Below are 12,421 nucleotides of genomic sequence, written 5' to 3' on the forward strand. Positions count from 1 at the left end.
CTAGGAGATACAATGAGTTCAGAAACATGTAGAGCCGTACAAACTGTTGGAACAATTAATAAAAACAACGTTAGACTAAGTATGGTATCTGGCGAAACATCGCTGTATCGTAGAGGTAAATGGTAGTATGTCCATCTAATTAAGTTTTGAGATAATGAGTAAATAAGATGAATTCCAGAAAATGATTGGAATCATTCTTAATCTGAAGATATATGGAATTATATATTTATATAATTGTAACATTGTATATTAGTTGAACAATATTGTGCTACTGTGATAACCCTCCAGAATCTGCTCGGTGAACTAAATAGATATGACATGGATATAACAGCTCTGCAGGAAATGAAATGGACTGGGATGGCACCATTGACAAAAGACACATTATATTCTATAGTTGCGACGCTAAAGACCACGCACTAGGTACTGGCTTCATTGTAAATAGAATGTGCATCCTGAGACTAAGGGGAACATTTTTTAATTATAGCATCTTAAATGTACATATGCCCCTACAGAGGAAAAAGAAGACGACGCCAAAGAAAAATTCTATGAAGAACTAGAAGCTGCATACCATTCATGCCCAAAGAATGACATCAAAATTATTTATGGTGATAACGCAAAAATAGGAAAAGAGCAACAACACCTACCAACTATATAGGTAAGCACAGCCTTCATGAGGCATCCAATGACAATGGCATCAGACTAATAAATCTAGCAACTTCCCTTAACATGGTCATTGCCAGCACATGCTTCCAGCGAAAAAATATTCATAAGGGAATGTGGAAATCTCCAGATGGGGTTACAATATACATGATCGATCATGTTATTATTGACTCAAGACATCACTCAGATGTAACAAACGTATGCAGCAGACGAGGGGCAAATGCAGACTCGGATCACTACCTAGTGGAAAGTAGAATAAGAGCCAGAATCTCAAACACTAAAAAAGAAAAGGGATCCAAAATTGGAAAATATGAAATAAAAAACTTAGCAGGCAAAATATAAAGAATATATAAAAGGAAGGCTAGACAACAGACAAAAGCACAAGAATATAAACAGAGAATGGGAAGCGTGTAAAAAATCATACAAGACGCGGCCAAAAAGACCGTAGGTCTACAAAAAAAGCTCAAATCAACTGAAGGACAGTGCTTCGATGAAGAGTGTCGTAACATAACAGAGAGGAAAAATAATGCATATCGACGACTACAACAAGAAATGCAGAGGAGGAATATATAATGCTAAGGAGGGAAGAGAAGAAAATACATGGCAGAAAGAAAAGAGTACACATAGAAAAAGAACTAAATAAACCATCAGAAAACAGAAAATTCTACCAAAAACTTAACAAAAGTAGACAATAATTTAAACCAGGAACAATGATGTGCAGAGACAAAGAAGGAGATATAGTAACTCAACAGAGTGAAATACTACAAAGATGGACAGAATTCTTCAAAGAAAAGTTTAAAAAAAAAAACGAAGATCCACTATATGATGGAATTATACTGGATCAAACGGATACCAGAGAAACAACCCTCCCTTCAGTAGCTGAAATGCAAGAAGCAGTTACCAGACTGAAAAACAACAAGTCACCTGGATTAGACAACATTAGCGCAGAATTAATAAAGGAAGGCGGGGACTCCCTATTGAATGCGATACACGAACTAATAGTGAACATATGGAATAATAAGCAACTGCCACAAGACTGGAAGACCTGAGTAATTATCCCACTACATAAAAAGGGAGATTAGCTTCAATGTAAAAACTACCGGACAATAACACTACTAACTGTGGCATATAAAATACTGTCAAATATTGTGTATGACCGATTGAGACCAATGCGGAACAAATAGTTGGGGGGATATCAATGTGGTTTCTGCAGGCAGAAGTCCACAATAGATCAGATCTTCGTCTTGAGGCAAATCTTGGAAAAGACTACTGAATTTAATATAGACACACACTCATCTTTTCCTTGATTTTGAGAGTGCCTATGATAGCATCCATCGAGAATTTCTGATCCATGCACTGAAAGAGTTTAATATTCTAACTCAACTCATTGATATAGTAAAAGAAACACTTAAAGTACAAAGCAAAATTCGAATTCAAAACGCATTAAAATATAATCCATGTGAGATCAGGCCTACGACAAGGAGATGCCCTAGCCTGTATTCTATTCAATATCACATTAGAGAAAATTATTAGAGAGTCAAAAGTCAACACCAGAGAAACAATAATAACAAAAGTGTACAAATATTGACATTTGCAGATGATCTTGATATCATAGCTAGAACCTAAAAAAAGACGATAGAAGCATTTAATGCGATAGACAGAGCGGCACAAAACAGTGGCCTAAACATTAATGAAATAAAAACCAAATACATGAAGGCCAGCAAATCGACAGGCCAAAGAAACCTACCGAATCTGACAATAGGAGACTATAACATCGAAAGCGTGAAAAATTTTACATATCTAGGTTTACTAGTTACCGCAGTGTAATGTCAGTGAAGAAGTTAAGAGAAGAATACATATCGCTATTAAAACATAATGGACTAATTAAAACATCTAAGATCTAGATATCTGATAAAACCGCTCTTTGTATATGGATCAGAGACATGGCACGGTCGAAAAGCGATGAGAACCTGTTAGGTACGTTTAAATGAAAAATCTTTAGACACATATATAAGGGGGTGAAAGAAAATGACATATGGCGTAGAAGATATAATTTTGAACTGTACACAGCATACAATGAACCCGAGGTCATAACATCCATAAAGATCGGACGTCTGCGCTGGATGGGCCATGCTGAACGGATGTTGGAGACTGAAACACCAAAACATATAATGAGGCAAACACCAGCAGGGAGAAGGTCAAAGGGAAGACCCAAACCAAACTTAGATACATGGAACAAGATCTGAAAACACTTAAGATTACCAACTGGAAAAACAAAGCAAGGAACAGAACAGAATGACGGAAAATCCTAGAACAAGCCAGGACTCAGAAAGGGTTGTCGAGCTACTGATGATATTACCCGATCTGCATCGTTCTTATACCAGTCAATCCGCCAATTTTTTTAAATTATGGCATATGGCTCCACCCAAAATGGTCTAAATATGGAGCTGCATCCTTCTTACAGCAAACTCCTCAATTGCTTTTTAATCAAAAGAAGCAGCTATATTGAAATGATTTTATTAATAAATTAAATAAAAATACCCCAACCTCTTTTTTGACCAACACTTATTCTTAAGTTAATGCTTGTAGTTCGATTTTATAAATTCGTTTTGTTTCGTTAATGCTTAATTTTGCCATTCATCCAGTCCTGGAATGGATCTTAGAGCTAGTGGTTAAATAAAACCCATCTTAAAACTGTATATTTCTTCCTTTTAACACAAATTATTATTGTACAATAAATTTTTCAGACAAAAAAGTGATACAAAATTTAACCGAAGTATAATACTAAAAATCACAAAAATCATAGTTTTATATAATTATTTAATAACCTTATATATAAATAAAACAACAATTGTGAAGAATTATCTCACTGCAGCGTCAGTCCAGCAACGTTTTGAGAATAAAACGTTTTTAATATTAAAAAGTTCTGCCCATCACAATCTTTCCTTTAATAGCCTCATGGGTATTCTCCACGAATCCCAGTTTTCCATAAAATGCATGTGTATAGCTGTCGGATGTGTTCATTATAACATGAACGCCAAATGAACCTAAAATAAATATATTATCAGAAAAATTTAGACTGCATTTTTAGTGTTTTGTGGATTTTATCAAAAAACATATATAGAGTCAAACATAATTAAAAAACATACATTTTTCAATAATCAACATTATAGACAAAACACAGAAATTTTTGCCACCTTCAACTAAAATTTTAATTCAAACTGCGAAAAACAACATTCATTTATGCATCTTTACTTTATAGTAAAAGAATATTTTTTAATTTTCGTCTAAAAATATTTGTCAATCCACTTGAATTTTACACTTTTATTAGTTAATTGAAGTCGATCGGATAGCCAAGCGGGCTGGGCGGCTGGCTTCTCCTTCGCTTCAATGCGAGAGATGTCAGTTCAAATCCCCGGCTCGGTGAACAGAAAACAAAAAGGCTAACGCAGTAGTTTAAAATTCTAAAATGAATCTGCGGCTTAGTCTAGCATATGCTGGTATCTGATCGGCCTATGGTGGAGCAGTACGGCAAGAGATAAGGGCTTGCGGCTAGGTGATACTCCTCCATAGATCCCTACCGGAAGGGCGTGGAACGCCTAAATACCGGGTATATATATATATATATATATATATATATATATATATATATATATATATATATATATATTAGTTAATTGAAAATATTCATACTCAAGCTAAGTGCAACGCCTAAATACTGGGTATATATATATATTAGGTAATTGAAAATATTCATACTCAAGCTAAGTACATTAGTTCAGCAAATTCTCAACTGTAAGCAAACGCACGGGTTATTACTCGCCCTCTCATTCGTCAAGAGACTATTAAATATAAAATTCTAACCAACTTTTATTTTATACAGTTTTAAAGTCAATACTTATCGAGTTATTTGCGAGTGAATATGATCATTTTTCAATAAAAAAAAAACACGTTTTTAGACGGTTTTCCGCAAATAGCTCAAAAAGTAAGTACTTATTTTATCGAAAAACATATTCTTAGCAAAAATATAGCTTATAAAAAAGTTAAAAAAATGGTGTACTTAGATAGATAGATGGTTTATTGGTAATAAATGAATACAAAAAATAAATCCGTACTGGTTTATGGCAAACAGTTTATTAGATTCAAAATGTAGATTAATTTGATTTTTTAAAATTCGTTCATAAACTTTTGATAAGATGGGCAACAAAGAAATGGGTCGATAATTGAGCCGTTGAAAGCCAGAGTGGTACAAGTCACTCCAAGCATATTGTGAGATACAAAGCCTTAAAGTTTAGATGCTACTGAAAAATCCTGAGACGTGTTATTATAATTTTTTTATTCAATATAGTTTACAAACATGTTAACTTAAATTTTGGTGTAAAATTAGAATGATAATATTAATTTTACTTTTGGTTATTTAATAATTTGTGATAGACCCCTTTGCTTCTCAACACTAATAAAAGTAATAAAAATAATTACAGCTTAAACTAATATTCTATTAGCAAAAAATCATAAAATCATGTAAGTTCTTCCTCTCCCAAAGGTCCAATATCTTCAATGGACGGGTCTTCCAAAATATTCTTAAAATATTCCTGTTGATAGGGTGGTATGAACTGGAGTAGATCCACCATATCTTTTTTTTATTGGCGCTAATTCTAATTGGAGCGGAGTACAGTGGTGTAAGTTTCATATTTTTCATTAGTGTAGGGGCACCTTTTTTGTTGTTTTGTGGAAAAATGTTAATTGTTTCAAAACTAAAGTCTTCATTCAAAGTGGTTTTATAAAATATTTTGTATGGTTGATCTTTTTCAAAATGCAGCCACTGGATGTTCAACCAAGATACTGTACAATCATTTTCATTTTTCTTGCGGCGAGTTACGGAGTTTTCCACTGCTGCTATGGAGAGAATGTCTTCCTTTTTCATTTCGTACACCGAAAAAGGATTTTTTGTCCTACATTTTCTTATTGTTGTATACCAGTCTTCAGGCGTATATTTTAAACGATTTTTGGCATACTGTTCAATTTGACCGAAATCTCGATCATTTGGTAAAAATGAATGGCCCGACACCATAAACTTATGATCTATTACTTCAATATCTGTATCTGCCATTAATTTTAACCAGAACAAACACTGCTTGAAGTTGTGGTTCTGGCCGCCGCAAGCGTCGCTGTAAGCAATAATATGCTTTGCTGCATTTGCATTTGTCATAATATGCTTTCGTATGCATGATCCGATTTCTTGTGATCCCCTGGAAGCAGTGATTTCATCCCAAACATACATAAAAGTCTTTTTTTTTTTTCGGCCAACTCGTGTATCCCTAAATTGTATACGTACATGTTTCTTTTATAATACGCAATGGAACAGGTTAATGTTGGAAAAGGCAAAGCCTTTTCTAGGTCAAACGTAAAACAGTACATTTTTCCTGTATTTACAATAGACAATTCCTTGTCATTAGCTTGACTTGTTCTTGCCTTTTCAGCCTTCAACAAATGCAACGCATGCTGTGTTTTTAGATCAGTCTTTTCCTGCTCATTGGTGATACACGCTAGTTTTGCCTTAAATGTATCACACTTCACACACGTGTCTTTAGATGGACTATGAAAGTGTAGATTAAAATCACGATGGAATATATTTCGGTACATTGCTTCCGATACTGGACTTATATTCTCTGTTGAGCATTTTTCTTTATAAAGATTGTACATAATTCTTATGTTCAGACTGGTATCGAGGTATTTTCTATTCGTATTATGACTTCGGGTATAATGGGACTGGTACATGGGGAAACTGCCAATGTGTTCACGTACATATTCTACACGTTCTTCAGGAGTTTTATTTGTTGGTTTATGCCTACCTCGCAAATCTTCTCCAGGCGATGAAACACGTGAACGTTGAACTGCTCTTTCAAGTCGGCCATTCGAAATTTGAAAAGTTTGCAAAAAGTACTGTTTACAAACATTTTGTGAAATATTTAAAGTATTAACAAAATACATATTTGTGTTACTTCTAATATTAGTTCTACTTTGATCACGAGGACGTCGACGTTTAATGGCACTTTGTTTAACTAAACCAGAAAGAAATGCATTTTGTGCAGAAAATCGCCCATTTTCCAAAAGTTTTCAAACACTATTTTTCTCTCCTGCTCATCAATTCGGTTAAAACATTTTTTTCTACAATTACAATTAGTATTAGAAAATGCTTTTTGTGGTACCTTTTGCCAGATGTACTGTAATATTCATTTCCTGTATTCCTATTTCTCTTACGTATTACCTTGTTATGTTTTTCGGGTTCTCTAAAGCGTTTTTTTCCAACTCGTTTCCTTTGATTGCCACTTTCATGCTTACTTTGAGAACCTGATGCCTCATTAGATAAAACATTTTCATTCTCATCTAAAATAATTTAGAGGTTATTTATTTTGGTACATTTAAACAATAACTATTTGTACCTGAAGATAATGATGATATCGAATTATCCAATCTGTCCGGTTCATATTCACTACCAGGAAAAGATTCTATTTCAGATTCACTGGAACTCATGTTTCAGATCTCAAAATAAACTAATTTAAAACGTGCTACTAAAATCTCTTAAATGCCACAGTGGTATAAGTCACGTGTCTACGGACATGTACCACTCTGCCTTTCAATGCTATTAGTATTTCGTTAACTAGGTAAACTAGTTGTGCCATCTCTGGGTGCATTAACAAACATAATTATTTCATATTTTGTGTGAATATAGATTCCTGTAAAATGAATCTTTTGCCGATATTTGGGCAAAAATGGAATTTTGTGACTTGTACCACTCTGGCTTTCAACGGCTCAATTGTTATAATCATCAATAGAGCCTTTATTCTTAAACAGAGGTACTACCTTTGCAGTTTTGAAAACTTGAGGATGAGTATTACAAGATATTGATTGGTTTATTAAAGTTGTTAGAGGTTGAACAATTATATTTTTAATTGTTTTCATTAAGTTATTGAAAATAAATAGAATGACAAAAATGTCGAGCAGCACCGATACACAGTGTTTTTGTCCTGTTCACAGCATTATTACGCAGACGATACCCAACTCTATCATTTTGTCATTTTATCCAAATGAGTATGATCAAGCGGTAAATGTAATAAATCATGACCTTCATCTGCAGATTTTTTCTCAAAATCATTGTTTAAAATTAAATACATCAAAAACTCAGGGTATCATATTTGGGAGGAATCTCCATAGGAAAATAGTTTTGGATAATTATGCCAATCGAATTATCTTAGGAAATGAAAATTTAATTTTTGGCAAAAAGATTAAAAGCCTAGGGGATTGGTTCGACGAAGATTTAAGGTTTACATATCACGTAAGTGTTTGTTTACAAAGAGCTTACGCCGTTTTAAAATTACTGTATCAAAACAGTAATTTATTACGTAGGGCCACCAAGTCATTATAATGTAATGCTCTGGTTTTATCAAAATTAAATTATTGTGACGTGCTTTACAATGCATGAAATTTGATTCATGGAGAATAAAGAAATTGCAAAATTCTTGTTTGTGTTTGATTTTTGGCATCAGGAAATTCCAAAGGATAAGCCATGTCTTCACCCTAGCCAAGTGGCTAAATATGAAAAATCGTCGGAAACTTCATGCTTTATGTTTTTACCATAAAATCATTCAAGAGAAAGTTCCACCATACCTGTTCAATCGAATAACTTATAGAACTGACGTTCTTATATATCTTTGAAAATAGAGTAAAAACATATTTCTTGATAGAATAAAAAGCTACGAAGTATTTAATTTAAAATATTGAAAGTACTGGTTACGTTATTATAAAATACCTGCTAGGTATATATATAAAAAAATAAAAGTTTTAGACCTCTTACCCATTTTAAAATTATGGAGGTACTAAGTCTTCTCTAACACGGTGTCAAAATATTTATGAGCATTTTTGTTTATAAATTGTAAATATTTGATCGTACTGTTTAATTTTATGGGATAATTAGGTACTGTTATTAACAATTTTTTTTGTTCAGTCGAATCGATTAGTGTTATTACTACCTAGGTATATAAGAAGTTGATACCACCCATATTTTTTATTTAAACTTTATAGAAAATAAAACTTTTTGATAAAATAAAATATTTACTGATACCCACATAATTTGAAGACATGTGACTGTTCCATTTACACTTAAAATCAAATGTTTGCAAAATAATAACTTTTATTTAATTTAAAATTACATATCGACGCTACTGTTCAGTAGAATATCATAATGGTCACTCTAACACTGTTGCCAATTTGTTAGTGTCTTACTCGCTCTTGTTCCCGTACATTTTCCAACGAAATTACGTGTCTACTATACTAAAATGTTGGTTTTCTCTAAACGTACTTTTTAATATTGTTTTGAAGCTATTTGCTTGTGGCATTAAAAGTAATTACTATTTAAATGGGAATACGCCACAATTAAAGGTTAAAGTACGTTTATTGACGTTTCAATGTCCTCTTCGAAAATCGTTCTCAAAATACAAACATTAGTGAATTGTTAATTTTTGTACTTTTTAATATTATATTTTAAAGTCTATACTTACCATTCGCCCTTAAAGATGCTAGAAGACACGTAACTAATCGTTTACTAACAGACTGATCTAAAACAGAAGGCAGTAGGCTACATATCATACTAGAAGGATGTGTGGGACTGCTAACAAATATTTCATCTTTGAAAGTATGAAAATGTGAAGCGGCTTCCTGAAATTTAAAAAGGTATTTAACAAAATAGTTTGAACAAACTGTGAACAATTTTGACTCATGCTAATCGATACTTATTTAAATTATTTCACAAGAAAATAAAAACACTCTATTCTACTTCTAAATCATCTTCACCATTAAATATTTTTGGGCGAAACCTTTATGAGGTTGGTCCAACCTTTCTGGCCGATAAGAGCGATTCTTCGCCTTCTTCGGTGCACGTTAGCCTGGTGAAATCCGCTGTTTAGACTGTTCTTGATCTCTGATGTGTACCGGCGGATCCAAACTCTTCGGATTGCGCTTAAACAGCGTCAAATACTGCCCGAAGTGGTCTAGGTTGCGCTTGTTGTCCGGAGTGAGAAAACACGGCACCCATCGTGTCGATAGCTTCTCATGCCATAAATGTCATGCATAATATGACAGACGCGGTCTTTTGAAATGCGTATTGTCTCAGCTATTTCGCGCACCTTAAGGCTAAGTTGACATGGTCGCATGACAACGCACGTTTGTAGCTCGTTAACACGCGATAATGTATCAGATGGTAGAGCGTTTTTTTTTATTCAGAGTTTGCGAGAACGCAGCAAATCATCATCCATCTTGACACACTTCGTACGTCTAACCGGCTCTAATCGCGCTAATCAACTGAACACGTCTATGCCTGATTGTTGTACTTCAATACGCGCGAAGTCGCGCAAATTACGTGCAAATCAAGATACTGGCGACGAGCAAAGACAATCGTGCGCGATCGCAAGTTTACGCGCGACCATATAAACATTTCTATATGACTAGTCTGCATCTTTAGTCGCGCGGTTTGTTGTACACGCGTTCACGCGCGATCATCTAAACTTAACTTAAATGGACGGTCTGCCAATACGAGATCGTGAATTTTTATCACGTTAACCTCTGTGGTAGCCGTTTTCGGTGGGTCACCTTGGCGTGGCTCATTAAAAACCGAAGTGAGAACAAGTTGAAACTCGTTAAACTAATTTTTGACAATCGCTATCGAAGAAAAAGAGTTACTCTATCGATCTTCGAATTCGCTGCCAGATTTTATTTCCAAAAACAAGAATAGAATCACAGACTGATATTGCTTTATCCATTTTTGTAAAATCCGCGAACACGCCCGATTCCACAAGCGGTCAAAACAAAACTACGAGTACGATTCGGCTGAAATGCCTATCAAATCGCCGTCGTATATTTTCTTTTAATAAATTAATAAATTCTTTAAAATCAGTCTATAGTAGCACCCGTTACTTCATTAAAAATTTATGACACCTATTTATTTCTGTTATATGATATCAAACAGATATATCAAAAAGATTATTTTATTGATATATGGCTTTGCAGGTTAAGATGGAGAGATACATCGTCAATATTTTTCAACAAGATCCAGAAGAAATACAAAGTAGTTATCAGGATTTATATCATATGCTGACAACCACTTTCTTTAGATTATGGCACATTATTTCAAGAAACATGGCTTCATTTTAGCAGTTCAATGTCTATGGTTTATTAGATTTACGGTTCGAATTCGGTAAGCAGTCAGCAATTCTAATTTCCAGCGCGTCAGTTAAAATCGGTATGTCAGTGGACTGACAGTGAATGGATTAATGGATAGTACGATGTGAGCTGTAAATTTTTCCACATTGAGCCACGTTTATTTATTTCACAGCTTTATAAAAACTGAGTTTATTCGCGGCAAAATACAAAAACTGTATACGAAAGCTGCACTCTACCTTTAAAACACACAATGTTTGTCGATAGGACACTTGGATCAAAAGATATCGAATTTTTACCGTCGAGCTGATACAAATTTGATTGAACATTGATGTCGCGCACGTAACTGACATTCAAAATCGACGGTCGCTTCAAGCGTTGTTTCTGAGAGAACGGTTCATTCCACACAAAAAGTGCTGTTCAAATTTTTGAATTTGAATGATTTGAATGATTTATTTAAAAAATTTTTTTCTTCGGCATACAGATTCTTGGTAAATCGATTATTTTGCACTTTTACCACTAGAGGGGTTTTAGGGGGGTGCCCAGGGGTAAAATTGGTAAACTTTTTTGCATCTTTTTTGGCGTTCTAAAATTGACATTCTCGGCAAAATTCAGCTTGTTTGTATGATTTTTAGAGGTTCAGTGGCATTTTCGTCTCTGACGACTGGAGTATACTAGCTTAAGTCGTTAATTCTAATAAAACTAAAACGATTCAAAATTAATGTTTACATACTTGAGCAAATTTATGAAGATTCTTAGCACAATCCAGCGGATATTTCTCACACATTTCTGGTATCCACGCCAGGTCTTGCTTTACCCTAAATTTTTTATAATCTGGAGCGGCACATGCGTACCCAACTACACCAGTGTCATCTTCTATTACGAAACAGAATTCCGGATGAAGTGTCAAGTAAGGCCCTACTATCTTATCGGCATGTAGATCCTTAAGATTGTCTGGATATGGTATCGGGTCTTCAAGACCGTCTTTGCATGTCCTGGTGCAGACATTGTAAATGACTTCTTCGTCAGTTGGTAGGTAAGGACGTATTGTGAACACTCTACTGGTGGGAACTTCGGGGACTTTGTACAAGAAGAGATCGTTTCCGGAGTCTACGGGTATCAGACGCTGGAATAAAAAGAATAATTATATACAAGAAAACTGAGCATTGAAACTTTTTGCTTCAGATAAATTTGTTGCACAAATATAGCTGATGATTCTAGCTGTAAACTTGCTACTGAATTGCACATTGTAAACAGGCGAAAGTCAATACATCTCCGACAAATATATTTTCTAAACCATAAAAATTAAATTAATAATTTTAATCCTGGGCTGGTAGGAGATTTAGACATTGAGCCTGCCCCAGTACTTATTAAACAAATTTATGGCAACGAATCCCAGAATACCTAACCTAACCTAATACGATAATTATATTATGTTAAAACAAATCACCTACAAGCGAGAGAAGGGAAAAACAATCACTATTGTAAATCAACGCAAAATGTCGAAAAATATGAATATAACAGTTTTCTCACTATTTGAATTGAACAC

The 12,421-nt window shown here is 34.2% G+C and overlaps 1 protein-coding gene across 2 annotated transcripts in view; it reads right to left on the reverse strand.

Annotated features, from left to right (window-relative positions):
• Positions 1–3,348: 3,348 nt before the first annotated feature.
• Oga (O-GlcNAcase) overlaps positions 3,349–12,421 on the reverse strand; it is a 41,548-nt gene continuing 32,475 nt past the window's right edge. For both annotated transcript variants that reach the window (XM_072532575.1, XM_072532574.1), the window contains 3 exons: positions 11,606–11,998; positions 9,219–9,375; positions 3,349–3,707 (listed from right to left, as the gene is read on the reverse strand). In XM_072532575.1, the coding sequence (XP_072388676.1) occupies positions 3,577–3,707; positions 9,219–9,375; positions 11,606–11,998 (681 nt within the window). In that variant the 3' untranslated portion in view covers positions 3,349–3,576. The remainder of the gene's footprint in view (positions 3,708–9,218; positions 9,376–11,605; positions 11,999–12,421) is intronic.

The sequence above is a fragment of the Diabrotica undecimpunctata genome, chromosome 5, assembly GCF_040954645.1.
Source record: "Diabrotica undecimpunctata isolate CICGRU chromosome 5, icDiaUnde3, whole genome shotgun sequence".
NCBI lineage: Eukaryota > Metazoa > Arthropoda > Insecta > Coleoptera > Chrysomelidae > Diabrotica > Diabrotica undecimpunctata.